General features: G+C 41.7%; 1 protein-coding gene across 1 annotated transcript in view; it reads right to left on the bottom strand.

The window, feature by feature from the left end:
• ALG14 (ALG14 UDP-N-acetylglucosaminyltransferase subunit) overlaps positions 1–20,845 on the bottom strand; it is a 114,177-nt gene that overhangs the window by 69,956 nt on the left and 23,376 nt on the right. Inside the window, exon 3 of the mRNA XM_024119864.3 lies at positions 1,355–1,486. Within this exon, the coding sequence (XP_023975632.1) occupies positions 1,355–1,486 (132 nt within the window). The remainder of the gene's footprint in view (positions 1–1,354; positions 1,487–20,845) is intronic.

The raw sequence follows: 20,845 nt of genomic DNA, 5'->3' as shown, positions 1-20,845 counted from the left end.
GCCTGTGCTCCGCGGCGGGAGAGGCCGCAGCAGTGAGAGGCCCGCGTACCGCCAAAAAAAAAAAAAAAAAAAAAAAAAAAATTAAAAGTAAATATAAGCAAAATTAATCTATGGCGATAGAAATCACCAGAAAGTGGCTGCTTGGGAAGGGGCAGGTGGGGTGATGGAAATGTTCTATATCTTGATAGAGATGTGGTCAAACTATATACTTAAGATCTATGCATTTCACTGTTTGTAAATTATAGCTTTTAAAAACAATCTAAAGTACTCACGTAGACAATTCAGATTTTAAAATTCTCATCCAAGGGAGGGACCTGAATTGCAATCCAGCTGGTGAAAGGCAATGACCAAACTGATAAAGATCTTTCAAAATCATCGTAGCTAAATGCATTTTTGTTCAATTATTCATGAGAATAACATCCACTGTGCCAGAACTCATGTATATGGAAAGCAAATAAAGAGTTTCTTTAAGGCTATGCAGATTAATGGATTCTGCCTTAAACAGGAATGAGAGTATTATTTAAGTACTGTGTACACTACTGTGATAACATATCTGCTGATCTGCATTGCCTACTGAAGTGCATTTAGCAATAGAACTTCATCCTAAAGACCACAGAGAACTTAAGACTTTTACAGATAAGGTAGGTAAGGTTTAATACAGTGCACTAAAGCCTTCACATTTCTATTTTCTGTATTACTTTCCTATAAAAACTTGAGTGTGTATGACATTCTGCCCACTGCATATCATTTTCTGGTAACAGAGCTTTTTGTTTTTGTTTTTGTTTTTTTGTGCCTACTAGATTGCTAACTTAAAAAAAAAATTTTATTGGGGTATAATTGATTTACAGTGTTGTGTTAGTTTCAGGTGTATAGCAAAGTACATCAGTTATACAAATACACATATCCACTCTTTTTTTAGATTCTTTTCCCATACAGGCCATTACAGAGTATTGGTAACAGAGTTTTGACAAAATAAGAAGAGTACTGAAAAGGAATAAGAAAAAACTGGCTGTTCTCTGGCTGACAAACAAGCACATGACGTTGGCTCAGAAACCACAGGTGGCTAGCAGCACAAATTGGTTAAAGATAGTGCTCGGTTAGTCCTTATTGCCATGAGACAGAGGGGAGAAAAGGGCAAATTTAAAGTTCATGTTATAGCTAGAAACGGAAGACAAATTTCCCACCTCTTTGAGCAAAGTGCATTGAAATAAATTTTAGCACACGTTAGCAAAAGGTCTGGTATAGTATCTGGCACACTAATGAATGGTAGCTGTTCAAGAAAACAATATGTCCTGTTACTAATGAAGGATCCACGGGAGAGTGACCTTCTCTCTCCTCCGATGCTCATACGTACCAAATCTGGCTTCACTCGGTGAGTCAGGGGGAAGGAGAGCCACATAGAGTACAAGGTGGTGAGTACCGTGGACAGCCAGGACTGCTGGACCTCCCGGCTTCTGGGAATGCGGTGAATATGGTATTCGGGAAACTAGAAGGAAATAGTGAAAATGCAAATCAACTGGGCCAGTGATACTGAAGTTAAACATAGTAACAGTTAACATTTGTACAAACAGGAAATGCTCTCTCAATTTTAATTTTCATTGGAAATATTTTTAAACTAAGTTATAAAGCCTTTTTCGTGCTTTATACAACACACATCACTGGGTTATGACAAAAAGTTCCTGAATATGATTCAAAATGTTAAAGTCAGTGTTGACAATAAGCTGGGGGAAATTTTCTATAAAATATGTTTCAGGCAAAGACCTTAACATACTTATATACAAAGAGTCCTTACAAATCAGTATAAGTAACCTAGTATCAAGATGGGCAAAGGAGATGGACAGACAATTCCAAACAGAAGAAACACAAACAGCCAATAAACATTTGAAAAGATCGTTAACAATTAAACACAAAAGAAAGCAATGAGTCATTTTTCACCTACCTAACTGGCAGAGATTGTGGATACTCAGCGTTTTTGAGGATGTAGGGAAACAGACATTTACATTCCCTAGGCAAATACATTAGAACAACTTTTGGGGAAGGCAATTTAGGAATATCTATCAGAATTTTAAGTGTGTCTACTATTGATCCAGCATTACTGCTACCAGAAATACATCCCACAGATTTACCCACATGCTATCTACTTTATCACTGTTTGTATTTGTGGAAATTGGAAACAGCCCAAATATCTTCCAACAGGGATTGGAGAAGTCCATACAATAAAATATATGGAGACACATGAACAAATGACATAGATTTATATGAACAGATATGGAAGATGTACCCAGATAAGTTGTTAAAGTGAATACACAAGTTGCAGGACAGTATGTTTAATATGATCCAGCATGTATTAAAAAATCACACAGCTGTGTGTGTTTGTATATACATTGGTACACATATCAGTATTTGCATGAAGAAAATATGGAACTGTTTGCCACAAACTGTATTTGATGTGGAAGGGATTACACAGGGGACTGAATACCAGAAGGTGAGAATCACTGGGAGTTTCTTGCAGCCTGGCTACTACAAACATTAAGTCAGAGAGTAAAGGACTAAATACCTAATACATTCCTCTCCCCATCCCCCCAACTTTGGCCTTGAGGAACAATACGTTCCTAGAGAAAAGAACAGAAAAATCTTTTCCTAAACTAGTGGAAGACACAAAACTACTGGTCCTAAGTTTTTTCAAATTTAGAAAAAGGTGTGAGATTGTGTGTGGAGGCTTCTCTTATGCTCCAGAAGGGCATCTGTGTAACTCCTATAAAAATGAAAACGGGCTGCACATGTGACCACTCTGTTTCACATATGATGGATAGTCCCTCTTCCTTCCATACTACACCAGTGGGGAAAGAAAGATCTGGACTCAATATGTTATTCACTATTTTTATTTATTTATTAATCATTTATTATATCAATGGTTTTTTTTCTTCCAAAGGATTAAGGTACTAAATGTTCAACTAGAAAATAATACTGAATAGTTCCCAAACTATAGACCATACAAGGAGCAGTATCCAAAAGGGGGCAAACTTGTAAGGAATCTTGTTGGAAGTTTGTGCTTGCCTAATTTGTGGAGATTATTAATTTAAAAACATGTATTGGGTAAAACAGTACTGAAACTGAGCCCCCCTAAAACTGAGTTTCCTTACTGAGCTTATGATTAATCTCTCTATCCAAATCTTTATTCCCTTTCTTGTCCCCTCTGACCTCTATCCTGTGCTAACTGAACACTTATCCACCAGAGTCAGATGACTAAAATTGCTGTTGTCCATAACATCGTTAATGCACTAAAATTGCTATTATATATATCATCATTAACATACAAACCCAGGTTGTTTCTCCAGGGCAAGATAAGCTAACAGACCCCTGAGCCACGGACCACCTGGTCTGAGCCTCATAAACCAGAACATCCTGACTCCCAAAACTATGATTAAGAAATGTCACAGGACTTCCCTGGTGGCGCAGTGGTTGAGAGTCCGCCTGCCGATGCAGGGGACACGGGTTCGTGCCCCGGTCCGGGAAGATCCCACATGCCGCGGAGCGGCTAGGCCCGTGAGCCATGGCCGCTGAGCCTGCGCATCCGGAGCCTGTGCTCCTCAACGGGAGAGGCCACGACGGTGAGAGGCCCACGTACCGCAAAAAAAAAAAAAAAAAAAAAAGAAATGTCACAAGACAATTAATCCCAGCCTTTGTTCATCCCTTAAAAAAAAAAAAAAAATCCCTAACTCAAAGACCAAGTGGGAATGGATCTGAGGCTTGTCTCCCACACTCTTGCTTGGCCTCTTGCAATAAACCCTTTCTTTGCTGCAAACTCTTGGCGGTCAGAGTTTGGCTTTCTGCACTGTGGGTACATGAGGCCTTGCTTGGTTTCATTCAGCACTATAGAGCCAAAATGCCTAATCAGAAACCTTTTGGATCAGAAGTGTTTCGAACAGGTAATACAGGACATATACCATATATTACATAATATCCACTGCTGAAGTTTGGAGAAGTAACCAAACATATTAACATTTCTATAGCAAAACACGAACATTCACACTAAGTGGGATAAAGACTATACTCCTCATGCCAATTCAAACCAGGTTTTACTGTCAAATAAACTTGTGACAAACTTGGAACTTTTTTTTCTCCCTCAGGTTTCCGAGCTTTCTAGGATTTCAGATCAAAGATTGTGGACCTGTACTACAAAATACATTTGAATCCAATAAGATGTCAGTATTATTATAGCAAAAATAACCCAGTAGGGTCTCATTATAAAGGTTTTTTCAATGTTACTTCAAAAATTTGAGGCCTGATCTTAATATCTATAATATTTTCTTCAAAAAACCATGGGTGTCTACCATGTCCCTTGAATCTTTTAAAGCTGTGAGCATATAACTTTTTAAAAAATTTTATTTTATTGAAGTTTAGTTGATTTACAATGTTGTGCTAATTTCTGCTGTACAGCAAAGAGATTCAGTTATACATATTCTCTTTCATATTCTTTTCCATTATGGTTTTTCACAGGATACTGAATGTAGCTCCCTGTTCTATATAGTAGGACTTTGTTGTTTATCCATTCTATATATAAAAGTTTGAATCAGATAATCCCAAACTCCCAATCCATCCCTCTCCCCTCCCCCTCCCCCTTGGCAACCACAAGTCTGTTCTCTATATCTGTGAGTCTTTTTCGTAGATAAGTTCATTTGTGTCATATTTTAGATTCCACATATAAATGATATCATATGGTATTTGTCTTTCTCTTTCTGACTTACTTCACTTAGTATGATAATCTCTAGGTCCATCTATGTTGCTGCAAAGGGCATTATTTCATTCTTTTTTACGGCTGAGTAGCATTCCATTGTATATATATATCTACACACCACATCTTCTTTGCTTATAGCTATGTAAAGAAGCAATAAACAGTATGTTTGGGTATTTTTAGTGTCCTGAGGGGCTGGAAGGTGTGGTCAGCCTGACTCTGGCTCTGGAAGCCCAGCTCCTCTGACTCCATCTGAGCTCCAGAGAGGCAAACACAAAAGCCTGGTAGGGCCTACGCAAGGGTCTGGAGACAGCTCTCTTAGACTTGGACATGGAAGAAAAGACTACATCTCGTGCCAGGGAGCAGCCTGAGGAAGCAGAGAAAGTGGGTTCTGAAAGTCTCCAGTCCAGTCCCAGAAGGACAGAAACTAGTGGAGGCATGTTCTGGGGTGCGACCTGAGGGTCCTCCTAGATGGAGACTAGAAAAACAGGACTGAGGGTGAGCAAACAAGGTAGTGACTGAAGAATGATGAGCTGTCTTCTGACTTCTGGCTGCACCATGGAAGGAGCCCAACCTCAGCCTTCAGATCAGATGCTAGGCTGGGGAGAGGAGTCTTGGTTCCACTTGTGGGCTGGAGCTAACTGAGCCAATGACCTTACGCATACAGTGACCCACCACTCAGTTTGCACAGGATGGTCCCAGTTTATGCCTGTAGTCCTGGCATAATTATTAATAGTACTCCCTTCTGCTCTCAGAAGTATCCCAATTTAAATGATAAAGTATATGGTTACCCACAGGGTGGGCAATGAGTAGGTTCTTCCTAGTGATAGGGAAGGAAATTTACTCAGAATAGCCCAAGGCAAGGTGATGCAAGAATCTACATTACCATCAAGGACAAGAGTCTAAGTGGTAGCTGGGAAGAAAGCCAAGCTGGAAGTCCTACCAGTGAGATAAACAGGAAAACAGAGAGTTGGTGACCAGCGTGAGGAAATGCAGGTGGTGAGGATCGAGCCAGGCAAGGGGTCAGAACCATGACCCTGACTGGCAGGAGACCGGGGACGGGGGGGACGGTACCATATGGTACCCCTGTCTGGCTTATGGCTCTACACCAGAGAGGCCTATAACTCCAAACCCCATCTAAGTCTTCGCCACATTATGACGTTTTGATAATAAGTTCAGGGAACTGGAAATCCTACCAACAAAGAGATTTCTCTCCAAATCCAAGCCTCTTCCCACCCATTTGCCCACCAGATCAGTTCTCAGAGGCACCTTTCCCGACTGACCTTTCTAAATAATCCTGCTCCTCCCACCTGTACGCACTCCTCTCTCCTCCATCACCAGGCTTGCTTTTTGTTTTAAAATTACTCTATTTCCTCTACTGGCATATTATATATTTATTTACTGATACCTCCACGAGAATATACCTTACCTGAGGATGCCAGGAACTTTAATCATTGCAATCTCAGTGCTTGTAAGAGTATTTGGTTTACAGTTGGTGTGCAATACATATTTATTGAATAAATGATTCAATATGTTTTTGCATATTAATATAAAATAACTCAATCTTCCTGTCACCTAGCTGAGATGTTCTTAGACTGGGAATGCAGAAAGGACACAAAGGAGGTAATTTCACAGTGCTTAACCTGGGGCCTTATTTGTAAGGTCCACTCAATAAATGGGTTGAACTGAATGGGGCAGTTCGATTCCTGGGGCAAGAGGGAAAATGCCGGAGCAAAGCAGGGTATTGAGAGTTTATAAACAGCCAGAGTCAGGAGGCACCAAACCCTAAGGGGAGATGAGAAGGAACCAAAGACAAACGCCCCCTTCCTATCAGTGTGTCCTAGATACACAGCCTAGAGGGCCTCAAGGAACTTCTCAGCCCTTGTGGGTCCTCTCCCCAGAAAGTAAGTCCATGAGAGAAGACTGTCCTGAGGCTTTGAGGTTTGAGCACAAAGGGAAAGGAGTCTGCTAGGTTAAAGCGAGCAGAGCCTTCCATTGTACACCTAAAACTTCTTGAAAAATTCTATGCCCACTGGTTCCGTATTAAACCTGCTATGCAGGGGTGCAGTCAAGTGGATGGAAACCTGGGGCTATCTGGATAGGGACAGAGCCCTCAGAATAGCTATGCCTGATACACAGAAGTTGGTGCTAGGGTATCTGATGTCCTGTATCACCTAGAAGAAATACTGAGAACCAGGCCATGACAAAATCTTAAGAGAGTTTTTATTATTTTATATAGTTTTAGAAGATAATCAAATATATAAAGAAGTCAATGAAGAAAAATTATCAATAGAATGCTTGTATTTTGGTCTTCACTAAAATTCCTTTGAAGACAAAGGAATGGGAGAGAGTTTCAGAGAGCTACAATTTAGGCTCGGCTATGACCAGGCATTCCTAGGGGTTGTGGCATCTAGAGAAATCCAAGTGAAGGCACCTTTATAGACATACTGTTTTTATTAGTCTGTACCTCTGCCTTGAGGAAACTGTCCCTGATCCTCTTCTATGTGCTATTAATGGGATGCAGGACACAAAGGATACTTCATCCATGATTTTACCCCCTAAGCCCCATCTCCAGACCCAACATTTGGTTTCAGAGTGGCCACATGACCCAAGCAGGGTCAGTCTTTTCCTGGATTCTTATAGAGACCCAGGAAAAGCTCTTCCTTTTACAAATACTGTGGGCTGCTAAACTGGCCCTCAATAATCCATTCTACTGGGGCAAGAAATACATACTTGTTTTGGCATTCCTCTATTCACTAGGCTTTTCAGTAACAACTCAAAACTGAACTATCATATTTGCCACCAAAACATGCTATTCCTGTGTTCCCAAGCCAGAAATTGACAATTGAACAGTAGAACCTATCATAAACAGGTTTCCTGAATTGATGTGAAGATCATGAAGATCTATGTTGGGACTGGCAGGGACGAGGGTTGGTGGGGGCCACTCTGAAACCAAATGTTGGGTCTGGTGATGGGGGTCAGGGGGTAAAATGATGGATGAAGCATCCTTTGTGTCCTGCATCCCATTAATAGGACATAAAAGAGGGTCAGGGGCAGTTTCCTCAAGGCAGAGGTACAGACTAATAAAAACAGTATGTCTAGGGTTTCCCTGGTGGCGCAGTGATTGAGAATCCCCCTGCCGATGCAGGGGACAAGGGTTCATGCCCCGGTCCGGGAAGATCCCACATGCTGCGGAGCAGCTGGGCCCGTGAGCCATGGCCGCTGAGCCTGCGCGTCCGGAAGCTGTGCTCCGCAACGGGAGAGGCCACAACAGCGAGAGGCCCGCGTACCGCAAAAACAAAACAAAACAAAAGAAAACAGTATGTCTATAAAAACTGCTCCCATGTTTCCTTCTTCCAAAACCTCTACACACATTCCTACCTACCCACCTACTCCCAATATCCCCGCTACTCTCATGGTCCAAGCCATCACCACCTCTCACTGTGACTATTACAATTGCCTCTCAATTCGTCTCTGCTTTTCTCTTGCTCCCCTTCATTTTATTCTTTACAGAATCTCCAGAGCGATCTTTTTATAATGTACAGCAGATCTTTCTTTCTCCCGCTTAAAACCCTCCAAAGGATCACCACTGCACTTGGGATAAGATCCAGGTCTCTTACCACTGCCTCCAACGTCCCATGTAGTCTGGCGCTGGCTTATGTCTCTAGCCGCTCCCTGCTCACTCACTCCAACCACACGGGTCTTCTTTCTGCTGTTTGAATGTGTCAGACTCATTCCTTCCTGAGGGCCTTTTCTGCTCATTCTGAGCTGTCTGCCCTGCTCCCAGACTGTCTCATAGGAAGCTCATTCCTGCAAGTCAGGTTTTGCTTGAACATTATCTCCTCAGAGAGGATGCAGTTCTCCCCCACCATCCCCTACCCCCAAAACATGGCTGCCCTCCACCGCACTGTCTTATTTTACCATCTTCACAGCAATTTATTGGTAAATCAAATTAACTTGCTCATTTATAGTTTGTCTGATTGCTGTCTGCCTCTCTCCCCAGAACGTAAGCTCCGTGAGAGGAAAGGACTTCACCTCGCAGCCTGCTGTGATCCTGATGCAAAGAATGGTGTTTGACACATCACGGGTGCTCATCACTACTCGCTGAATAGATAAATGACTGTCATTACAGTTTCTAGAAGTTCAGTCTATGGTCTATGCTGGGGAAGATGCTAACTCCTTATCTCATAACATCTCAGGAATGTAAGAGACCAATTAATCGAACCTTCTCATTTCACAGGTGAGGCATCTGAACCTTCCCACGGGGACAGAGCCAGCAAGTGGTAGAGCCAGGACCTGAACCCAGGCTTTCCACGTGTCCTGAAATAGGCTGCTGAGTCACCTTCATGAAGGCCGTTCTTGGTTCCTGTGCGTCCCTGCTGAGAAGCCTGCCCCCTCCAACACACAGCGAGCTGAGCCAGCTTCCTCTGGAGCTGTGCTCCCGGCCGCCTGTGGTTTCTGTGATAGCCAACCACCCATCCTGACCCATTTCCTTTCCCTTCTCTGTTTTGTAACTCACCAGCCCTATATATCTACAGCCTTCAACCCCCTGAGTGTGCCGTGCCTCTACCTGCTCTATGGGAATTGGGCCGCTGGCAGCATCCCACCTCTCTGTGCTCTGTGCCCTGCTCTGCGCTATAGGTTTGGCACCACACCCCCACCTACCACTGTCACCAATGACTCCCTCCCTCTGTCCGCGAGCCTCTCTGGGGAAAAAAAATCAGAAAAAAAAAATACAGGGGCTTAGAAATCTTCAGACTTTTCTGTTGAACCTTAGGCCCCCAAGTCCCTTCTGGCCAGTTCTGCTGTTTTGCTGTTGCTCCTACCTGGCCGCCGACTGGGAAAGTATGCTTTAGTTGAGTTCTTGCTTTCTGTGCAGGTCAATGTGTATACCCTGCAGTATGTGCGTATCTTGCAACGTGATCCAGTCTGTTTCACACAATTGGCAGTCATATAAAAGAGAAGAAAGACTCTTTCTCTCTTATTCTCTCTCCACCATGTAGTTAATGAAACATCCTTTCTATCTATCTATACAAGCTTCCTAATTAAGAAGTGGCAGGGACCATGTCCTACATTACTGTGTATGCCCACAGAGCCTCTCAGTGTTCCCCACACGTACTTGATTGATGGATAACCAAACCCACAGTGGCAAGACAGACAGCAAAGGTAGACTGCCTAAGAGTAAAAAAAAAAATAACATGGAGAAATGGATTTTTTTCAGGCTTCTAGTTTGTCTGGAATTATGTGAAACACTGAGTTAAATGCTAATAGTATATGACAACTTGTAACTTTCACAGTATCTTTCAGAATTACATCACTGCTGAAAACCACAAACATATCTGGCCTTAGATTTGTGACAAACTAAATAGAAGTTTATAGTGATTCAGATGGAAATAATTCCACCAAGGAATCCAAATGGCATCATAAACCACAACAGAGCAGGTCAAGTGGTCTATGAAGTCATTCTCTGCTGTTACCACACACTGAAACCTACAATACATTTATTATTTAGTGAATGCCGCGCTATTGCAGAATCTTGGAAACAAAACAAAATGAAAATGGTAAAATTTCATTCAACCAAAAATGGTTTCAGTTTTCCTTCATAACCGCTTTTTTAAAAATAATGAAAAGTACAATATATAGTAAAAGCATGTTGGATAATTCATCCAATCATTCTGAAATCAAGATGACCATAATTTACCACCCCAAAAAAGCTTTTATATGCACGTCCTTCAAGAACTTGGTAGATGCTCACTTCAACGTAGGTGATGATGAGGTACCATGAAGTGTCTTGGGATGAACGAGCCGTGGGTTCCAGGCTGGATCCTGCTCAGATAACCAGCTCTGCCACCTTGGGTGAGTTAGTCTCTGGACCTCAAGTCTCTCACTGTGAAGCAAGGAGGCCTGGCTGAGATCAGAGATCCTCAACTAGCCATCATGATCCCACAACTGGTTCTCAAGCCTGTCTTGTCAGAGACAGGTTTCCTTTTACCTTTAAAATGGTATGAATTTAAAGACCGCTGTTCCAGGCCTGCCTCACGACTTGGGGCCAATCCTCACTTTACCTTGAGAAGCTCTTCCTTGCCTGGAGGTCTCAGGCTTCAGGGAAATAAAAAAGAAGTTTGTTCTTGAAACACTTAGGGGAGTCTGGAGCAAAAGATTTCTAAAGTCCTTCATAATGAATATTAGTATTCCTCTTTCCAGCCTTTTATTGCCCCTTTCTTTTGCCAGAAATAATCCAATTTTTCCTTTGGGTAACTCACTCTTGCTCACATTCTCAGCCAGATGGTTTTGGTGGGATTTCAGTCCCTGTCTCCTTAACCCCTAACCTGTAGCTCCAAGAGTAGGCCTGGAATGGCTTAAGCACCATGGAACAACACTCATCTCTGGCTACGATGATTAGCTGAAAGATGTGAATATAACCCAGTTGGAGACCATCAGGCAGGAGACATTTGCTGGGACTTCTGGGAAAAAGAAGCTTCACCTCTCCCTCTCCTACATGCTGTAAGAGAGCTTCTTCTTCCTTAGACCTTTAGTGCAAAGATATGAAGCCAGGAGGCGCTAATGCTTTTTGCTGCCCTGAGGGAAGAGCCTGGAGCTGCTGGAGGCAGCGCTGGGGAGCCTGATGGGAGGATGCTGCAGAGGAGAGAGCAGACACACAACTATCCTTGGTGGCCTCCCTGGGCAGCTGGACCAAGTCTTGCCAGAAACAACACTGAATTTTTCCCATTTCGTTAAGTCAAAAAACGCTCTTTATTGTTCAAGCCAGTTTTTGTTTTGTTTTGTTTTGTTCTGTTTTTGCGGTACGCGGGCCTCTCACTGTTGTGGCCTCTCCCCTTGCGGAGCACAGGTTCCGGATGCGCAGGCTCAGGGGCCATGGTTCACGGGCCTAGCCGCTCCACGGCATGTGGGATCCTCCCAGACCGGGGCATGAACCCGTGTCCCCTGCAATGGCAGGTGGACTCTCAACCACTGCACCACCAGGGAAGCCCCAAGCCAGTCTTGAGTTTAGTTTTATGTCACTTGCAGTTGAAATACCCTTCCTTTCAGCTTTAAAATGGTATGAATTTATTTATTTATTTTAAAAATATTATTTACTTATCTGGCTGCACCGGGTCTTAGTTGTGGCACACGGGATTGTCCCGTGCGGGATCTTTAGTTGCGGCACACGGGCTCTTAGTTGCGGCATGCGGGATCTAGTTCCCGGACCAGGGAATGAACCCAGGCCCCCTGCATTTGGGAGCATGGAGTCTTAACCCCTGGACCACCAGGGAAGTCCCTAAAAATGGTATGAATTTAAAGACTGCTTTCCTCTTCTTAAAAAGGAAAAGATATTAAAATCATAGATGCAACAAGTGTTGACAGCGCTGGCTATTAGAACTGTATTCTTCATTGTGAGCACAGATATACTCCCAAGAGCACCTACCAGGTGACAGGAACTGGGCTAGGAGCACAAGGGTAAATAAGACGTTTATAAAGAACTCACTGCAGTCTGGTAGGACAACTAATAATTGCAATCAGAGAGATTGATACGACAAGAGACATCATTATTAAATGTAATGTTAGCACCAAGTAAGAAATGATGAATTATACTTTGATAAACCCAGTCAGGCTTTATAGAAGAGATACTTTATCTAACTTGGAAGAATATGACGTTTACCAGGTATAGCAGAGGAGGAAAAAAGGTTCTTCTGGCGTGTTCACAGCAGAGAGACATGAAATGGCATGGAATATCTGGGGAACTATATTTTGGCATGTAAAGAGGACAGAGCAGCAGAAAATGCAGCTGGAGAGGTAGGGCCTTCAAAGCCATGCTAAAGAGTATGTACTCAAATCTAAAGGCAAAGAGGAGTTACTGAAGGATGTTAAAAAAGGAGAATACTGTAATCAGATCTGCTTTCAAGAAATACCACTCTGGCAGTTACGAAGAGAATGGACAGAAGGGTGGCAGCTCAACCAGAGGAGGAAAATCATTTGAGAGATCACTGAAACACGCCAGGAGAATGACATTGAAGGCCTGAAGCAGGGGTCCCCAACCCCCAGGCCACAGGCCGGTGCTGGTCTGTGGCCTGTTCGGAACCGGGCCGCACAGCAGGAAGTGAGCGGGCCGCTCCCCGTCGCTCGCATTTCCGCCTGAACCATCTGCCCCCACCCGCCCCCCGCGGAAAAAGTGTCTTCCACGAAACTGGTCCCTGGTGCCAGAAAGGTTGGGGACCGCTGGCCTAAAGGATACTTACAACACTAAGCTGAAGGACTGGAGAGGGCAAACAGCGGGGAGCAGGGATTTAAGGAGGCTGGGGAGCTTGGGGTGACTCTCAGGTTTTTAGGGGAGTTAATGGTAAAAGGGGAAACAGACTGAGAGCATATCGTTATTCATTGTGGTTCGGTTTTGAGCAGAATTTTGTGAGTCAGTAAAACACTCCCTAAGTACAAAATATATCTGTGTTAGAGAATATGTACAGGTAATGGTCAGGTTGAAATGGGACAGACAGGGGTTTGTACTGGGAACTTGGGCAATGAATTCACTTGGCAGGTGGGCAGACAGAGCAAGACAACTAGAAATCTCAGAAAAGGCAGTGTTGGGAGATCTAGATTCCAGGCAGGCGCTGACAGGTCCCAGGGCGGCCTGGCCTGGAGCAGCGGCCTTGCTTGTCTTTGACAAGTCAGGCTTGACAGCCAGTTGTGGGATCAAGGACGCTAGTTGAGGATCCCTGATCTCAGCCAGGCCTCCTTGTTTCACAGTGAGAGACTTAGGTCCAGAGAGGCTAACTCGCCCAAGGTGACAGAGCTGGGTATCAGCAGGACCCAGCCTGGAACCCATGGTTCCTTCATCATAGGTCACTTCATGGCACTTCACCCTCTACCATGACTCGAGCACCTTTCACGTCCTTGAAGGACAAGTGAACACCCTCTGCACCCGCTATTCCACTTTTGCTTCCTTCTAGCGCTCAGCTCATTGGTCAATCCTGACTAAAACCACCACCAGTCATCCTCACTACCTGTAGTGCTCAGAATTATGTTGTCCCTGGCAGGATTGTAACTACTGGCTCCAGAATTATTTTCTGGAGCTTAAAGGCTAAAAGGGACCAAAAAAATCTCCATTTGTGCAAAAGGAAGGATAAAAGGAAAGAGGCCACATCCTGATTTTGTGACAACAACAAAAAAGAAATTATTGTATGTTTGGGCCCATAATATAAGTATGCATTTTAAAAATATGCTATTTATGGAAATGTTTAAATTCAAACATTGGTTATTAGAATGTCTTTAATTAGCCTTAAAAGAGAAACAATAGCACCATATTGTAAAATCTTACCAGTTCTGCATGTTGTAAGAATCCTATACAAATTTCACTGGCACAGGGAAAATGGTCAAATTACCTTAAAGCTGAAACAACTGCAAGACATTATTCACAGTTATTTCAATACCATCAATTCAGAATCTGATTCAAAGAAAGTTTAACCTAACATGCCTTTGTTGTAGAGATGGAGGATGGGAAAACTAAGATTTGGGAAGGAATTTAAGAGATTAAGCTACTTAAAATACTTTAGAACCATATATAACATCTATCTGAAAATAATCACTTATTCACTGAAACAGCCACATCACAGGATCTCTATGTGCAATAAATTTCAAATACTTTCTATTTTTCACGCATCTAGAATGATCATCTTCCAAGTTAGAGATGATTTTTTTACTTTTACCTATAACTGAATATAGTTAAGGTCTATTATAAAAGGAAAAGTGCATATATACATTAGTCACATTCTAAAAAGGTAAAAATGTTAAACTATAAGTTGTAATACACAATTTAGAAACTGAAACAAAACCCCACAACTGCAATTACATGGTTCACAAACTTATTTCTTTTAGAATTGCTTGGGAATTATGAAAGAGAGATACCAAATGCATTAGCATTAGATTTAGAAGTCTCAGCAGTTAAACACAGTTCACTGTGTGAAGTTAGCAGCCCACCTGGTGGAAAATAGCAGGTGTTGTTAAATGGAAGCACATCATGCTAATTTCAGAAGTACTGATAGATAAATCCTGCAATCACGAAACTGTCACTGAATCATACGTACATATGGGCTAAAAGATGAAACCAAAAGATCCCTATTTATTAAAGTAAAAGAAAAACTAATATGCTTCCAAAATACAATTATACTAGTCCCAAAATATTAGTGCTGATGATATGTGGGTTATTTAGAAAATTATTACTTCCACTGGGGCTTTTATCTCTTCTCAGCTTTGTTTCTTCAAAAAAAAAAAAACTTTCATTGTTTTCTAATTATAACTTAGAAAACACAGAACATGTTCAAACAAAACCAAAAATGAACCATTATTCATAACTCAAAATGACCCCTATACCCTCTCTGTATAGCCTTAAAAAATAGTCAAATCACTTAAATCCTTTCTGCAACTGAAAACATTCTAAGACGGTCTCAGGTGTCTACAATTGAAATAATTTCTCATCTTGTAATTTAACCAACTGCTTTCCCCATCTCCTGTCATGTTCTTATCCAACACTCCCTCCATTTGTCTGAGCAAGTCCTGCACTTTCCACCTTCCTTACTTTTTCCCATGTTCGCTCTTCATATTCCCCTATCCTTTTGGAACTCTCCAGCCCAGAGAGTTCTCCCTCCTCTGCATTCGAAGCAGCGCTGTCTTTTCTCTCTCCAGGCCTGCTGAACATGGTTGTCTTCACCCTGGAACTCCCTTCACTGCCATCCTGGGCTGGCGCCCAGATTCTGGGACTGGAGTATTCCTCCTTCTTGGGTTTCCCTTGTTTTGGTGGAGCACATCCTCTGTGAAAGGGTATATGGGGAATCCGTTTGAGGACATTTCTCCACTGTCATTCTGAATGTCATTAGAACCCCTATTGTGACTCCTTCCCTTTTTCTTTCTTGATGTTTTTGGAATTTTTCTCTTTATCACTAGTTCTGAGATAGTATGATGATATATCTTATTGTGACTACAGTTTAACTAGGCTGGGGATAGTCCTTTAGTTTGAAGGTTATGTCCTTCCAGTGCCGGGAACTCTGCTTGGGTCTTCAATTGTTTTAAAAAAAAAAGTTTCCCATGTCCTTGTTCTTTTTTAGATGGTACACCGCCAACATCCAGTTTAATTATTTAATTTTCTTACCTTTTCTCTATTGTTTTTATTTTTTTGTTCTGATTTACAACAGAGCTCTTGAATATGATCTTCCAATTTTTTTTTATTCCTACAGTTACAATTTTAATAGCCAAAGGTCTTTCTTATTCTGTGAGGATTTAAAAAGAATAGATCTCATTTTTTTTTTTTTAAGACACAATGGCCTCTTATTTCTCTGAGGATACTGCTTTCCTTTAATACCCATCCCCCCAGCCCCCCACATTCCTTTTCTCAAAGTTCCTTTCCCTGTTTTGCTTTCTCTTATGAATTGGACTTTCCTCCAATGGCTGGTAGCCTGTGGATGCCGGTTCAAACCAGTAGTTCTCAAGAAAGAGGGGGAGATTTCTCCCCCCAGGGACATTTGGCAAGGACAGGAGACATTTTTGGTCACCCGTCACATTTTTGGGAGTGAGGGGTGGGAAAGGGATGGGTGCTACTGGCCTCTAGTGGTAGAGGCCAGGGATGCTGCTAAACATCCCACAGTGCAGAGGACAGCTTTCCAATGAGATTTATCTAGCCCCAAAAGTCAACAGTACCCAACCTGAGAAACTCTGGTTCCTATTAAAGAATGAGGCACTAAAAGGAAGACAGAAGCTCTGTGTGCTGGGTAGAACTTGTCGAGTAAGGATAAAAATAGTCAGGACTTGACCACTTCATTGGGGGAAATCCCAAGTGTTGGAATCTATAGCTCTCTTCTCCTGAGCAAAGCATTGTCTTCAAAGCTAATCTTTCATCTCCTACCTGGGGGAAATACATGAACTGATTGGAAAGGAGACCTTAGTGGTGTGTGTTGAGGGGACAGGGGTAGTTATTTACATTCCTTAAACCCTGGGTTTTCAGAGCAATGTCTTATCCCATTCATAATTTGGCTTGTTGTTCCTAAAGCCAAAACCTCTTTATTCAACTTTTCCAGTGGGTAAATCTTGGGTTTTCTGTCAGCGTAGGGCAGAGGGGCTGGGAACCTAACTGGTCTATAGGCAGACTTCAACCAAAAGGCTTCTTTTCAGCCCCACCGTGCACTCCAGGCTCCAGAGGTACCTGGTGCCTTTATTATTTTTTAGTCACTAGCACTGCCCAGTAACACTTTTATTAATTAATTCCTAAGGTTTCCAGTATTCATGCTTTTGCCTCTCCAATTGCAACAAAACACTTCGGACAAAGGGCACTTCCTTTCCTTACTTCTTCATAAAACATAGTCCAAATTCTACATACAGAAACTACTCAATCAATATCCACTTTTGATTTTCAAGAAGGATTTTACTTGTGGGAAGGCTTCTAGGGAGGTGTTCTGCCTGTCTCGAACAAAGAAGAGCATATAAAACAAATACACCAGTACTACAACCTCAGCAAGGTGTTTGATGAATAAAGTCTTTAAATAAAAACACTCTCTACGTGGAAAGACTGCTAGAAAGCCATATAGAGCCTTTTGACACTCAAGAAAGGAAAATCATCCCCAGCAAGGATATATGATGTTTCTAAAAAAAGAAGTGGAGACAATCTCTCCTCATCCTCCCCAAGCCAGATTAGTCTGTGATATATCAGCCCATTCTAAAGTTCAGCCCTCCCCACTCTCTACTGAGAAGTAATGCAGGTCCCAACAGTGCAATGTTTAGCAGTGCACTGCCACCTGGTGGCAGCACGAGGGAATGACAGCGACATGGGCTGAGGAAGCAGCAGAGTCCAATAACAGAAGTCCTTCAACACCTGGAAGGATTTTCTAGGATGTTTCTGGAGCTTGAAGGACCTTTTGGGGTTGGAAAACGGGAAGAGAGGGAGAGCAAGGGAGGGGAGAGAAAAAAGGGAGACAGAGTACAAGTACACAGGACTTAGGAAATGGTTTTAAACTAGCAAAGGGAGGGCCTGGGCAGACCCTTGTAATCCCAGGTTGCATCCAGGTTCCTCCAGCCAATGCAGAGGCTGTTGATTCGCTTGGATGGTATGAAATATTATTTGTAAAGACACTTGGAGACTAGGATGCTCCACTGACAGATTTCCCAGGGTCAGTGATGGCAACTCCAGAGTTCTGCTTGATTTCTGTCTTTTCTTCGCATCTCATATCCAATCTGTCAGGAAATTCTGTTAACTCTACTTTCAAAAAAAATGCAGACTCCAACCATTTCCCCCTATTCCTTATCCCTAGTGGTGTAAGCTACACTACCTCTTGCTTGGATTGCTTCAACCAGCTCCAAACTGGTCTCCTTGGTTTCACCCTCGAACCCTACAGTCTATTTGCGACACAACAACCAGAGCGATCCGTTTAAAACAGCAGTCAGGCCGCTCCTCTGAGCAAAACCTTCCTACAGCTCCCTGTTTTCCTCATTTTTTTCTTTTTCTTATTAGTCATCTATTTTATACACATCAGTGTATCTATGTCAATCCCAATCTCCCAATTCATCACACCCACACCCACACCCCCCCACCTCTTTCCCCCTTGGTGTCCATACGTTTGTTCTCTGCATCTGTGTCTCAATTTCTGCCCTGCAAACCAGTTCATCTGTACCATTTTTCTAGGTTCCACATACATGCGTTAATATATGATATGAGACTCCATTAGTGTTGAGAGACACATCTCAGTTCTTAGGAAGCACACGTTCCGAGGAAAAGCATTCCATAAACAAAGGAACATCAGGTAGTAACAAGATCTATGAAGAAAAAGCAGTGCTGAAGTAATCATGGCTGGAGGGATACAGACGTTTGGTGATGGGGAAGGTTTATCTGATAAAAATGATATTATTATTATTTTGGGGAAGGGACTACAGGATATTTATTCAAGCCCATACAATAACAGTGGTATATTCGTAAACTTTATGTCTTTGAAGAGTCATCTTCCCATTCATTCATTCTTGTATGCTTTTGCCCCTTTTTTGATTTGGGTTTTTTTTTTTTTTAATATTGAGCTGCATGAGCTGTTTATATATTTTGGACATTAATCCTTTGTCCGATGATTCATTTGCAAATATTTTCTTCCATTCTGAGGTTGTCTTTTCATCTTGTTTATGGTTTCCTTTGCTGTGCAAAAGCTTTGAAGTTTCATTAGGTCCCATTTGTTTATTTTTATTTCCATTACTCTAGGAGGTGGATCAAAAAAGATCTTGGTGTGATTTATGTCAAAGAGTGTTCTTCCTATGTTTTCCTCTAAGAGCTTTATAGTGCCCGGTCTTACATTTAGGTCTCGAATCCATTTTGAGTTTATTTTTGTGTATGGTGTTAGGGAGTGTTCTAATTTCATTCTTTTATATGTAGTTGTCCATTTTTCCCAGCACCGCTTATTGAAGAGACTGTCTTTTCTCCACTGCATATCTTTGCCTCCTTTGTCATAGATTAGTTGATCATATGTGCGTGGGTTTATCGCTGGGCTTTCTATCCTGTTCCATTGATGTATATTTCTGTTTTTGTGCCAGTACCATATTGTTGTGATTACTGTAGCTTTGTAGTATAGTATGAAGTCAGGGAGCCTGATTCCTCCAGCTCCATTTTTTCCCCTCAAGACTGCTTTGGCTATTCAGGGTCTTTTGTGTCTCCATACAAATTTTAAGATTTTTTGTTCTAGTTCTGTAAAAAATGCCATTGGTAATTTAATAGGGATTGCATTGAATCTGTAGATTGCTTTAGGTAGTATAGTCATTTTCACAATATTGATTCTTCCAATCCAAGAACATGGTATATATCTCCGTCTTTTGGTATCATCTTTAATTTCTTTCAGCAGTGTCTTAGTTTTCTGCATACAGGTCTTTTGTCTCCCTAGGTATGGGTTTATTCCTAGGTATTTTATTCTTTTTGTTGCAATGGTAAATGCGAGTGTTTACTTAATTTCTCTTTCAGATTTTTCATCATTAGTGTAAATGGTAAATGGGAGTGTTTTCTTAATTTCACTTTCAGATTTTTCATCATTAGTGTATAGGAATGCAAGAGATTTCTGTGCATTAATTTTGTATCGTGCTACTTTACCAAATTCATTGATTAGCTCTAGTAGTTTTCTGGTAGCATCTTTAGGATTCTCTATGTATACTATCATGTCATCTGCAAAGAGTGACAGCTTTACTTCTTCTTTTCTGATTTGGATTCCTTTTATTTCTTTCTGTTCTCTAATTGCTGTGGCTGAGACTTCCAAAACAATGTTGAATACTAGTGGGCACAGTGGGCAACCTTGTCTTCATCCTCATGTTAGTGGAAATGGTTTCAGTTTTTCACCACTGAAGATGATGTTGGCTGTGGGTTTGTCATATATGGCCTTTATTAGGTTGAGGTAAGTTCACTCTATGCCTACTTTCTCAAGGGCATTTTATCATAATGGGTGTTGAATTTTGCTGAAAGCTTTTTCTGCATCTACTGAGATGATCATATGGTTTTTATTCTTCAATTTGTTAATATGGTGTATCACATTGATTGATTTGTGTATACTGAAGAATTCTTGCATCTCTGGCATACATCTCACTTGATCATGGTGTATGATCCTTTTAATGTGTTGTTAGATTCAGTTTGCTAGTATTTTGTTGAGGATTTTTGCATGTATATTCATCAGTGATTTTGGTCTGTAATTTTCTTTTTTTTTAGTATCTTTGTCTGGTTTTGGTATCAGGGTGATGATAGCCTCATAGAATGAGTTTGGGAGTGTTCCTTCCTCTGCAATTTTTAGGAAGAGTTTGAGAAGGATGGGTGTTAGCTCTTCTCTAAATGTTTGATAGAATTCACCTGTGAAGCCATCTGGTCCTGGACTTTTGTTTGCTGGAAGATTTTTAATCACAGGTTTCAATTTCATTACTTGTGATTGGTCTGTTCATATTTTCTATTTCTTCCTGGTTCAGTCTTGGAAGGTTATACCTTTCTAAGAATTTGTCCATTTCTTCCAGGTTGTCCATTTTGTTGGTATAGAGTTGCTTGTAGTAGTCTCTTAGGATGCTTTGTATTTCTGCGGTGTCTGTTGTAACTTCTTCTTTTTCATTTCTAATTTTATTGATTTG

This window comes from Physeter macrocephalus, chromosome 4 (genome assembly GCF_002837175.3).
Source record: "Physeter macrocephalus isolate SW-GA chromosome 4, ASM283717v5, whole genome shotgun sequence".
NCBI classification, from domain to species: Eukaryota; Metazoa; Chordata; class Mammalia; order Artiodactyla; family Physeteridae; genus Physeter; species Physeter macrocephalus.
Note: the sequence above shows the minus strand (reverse complement) of the source record. Positions and strands in the feature narration are given on the sequence as shown.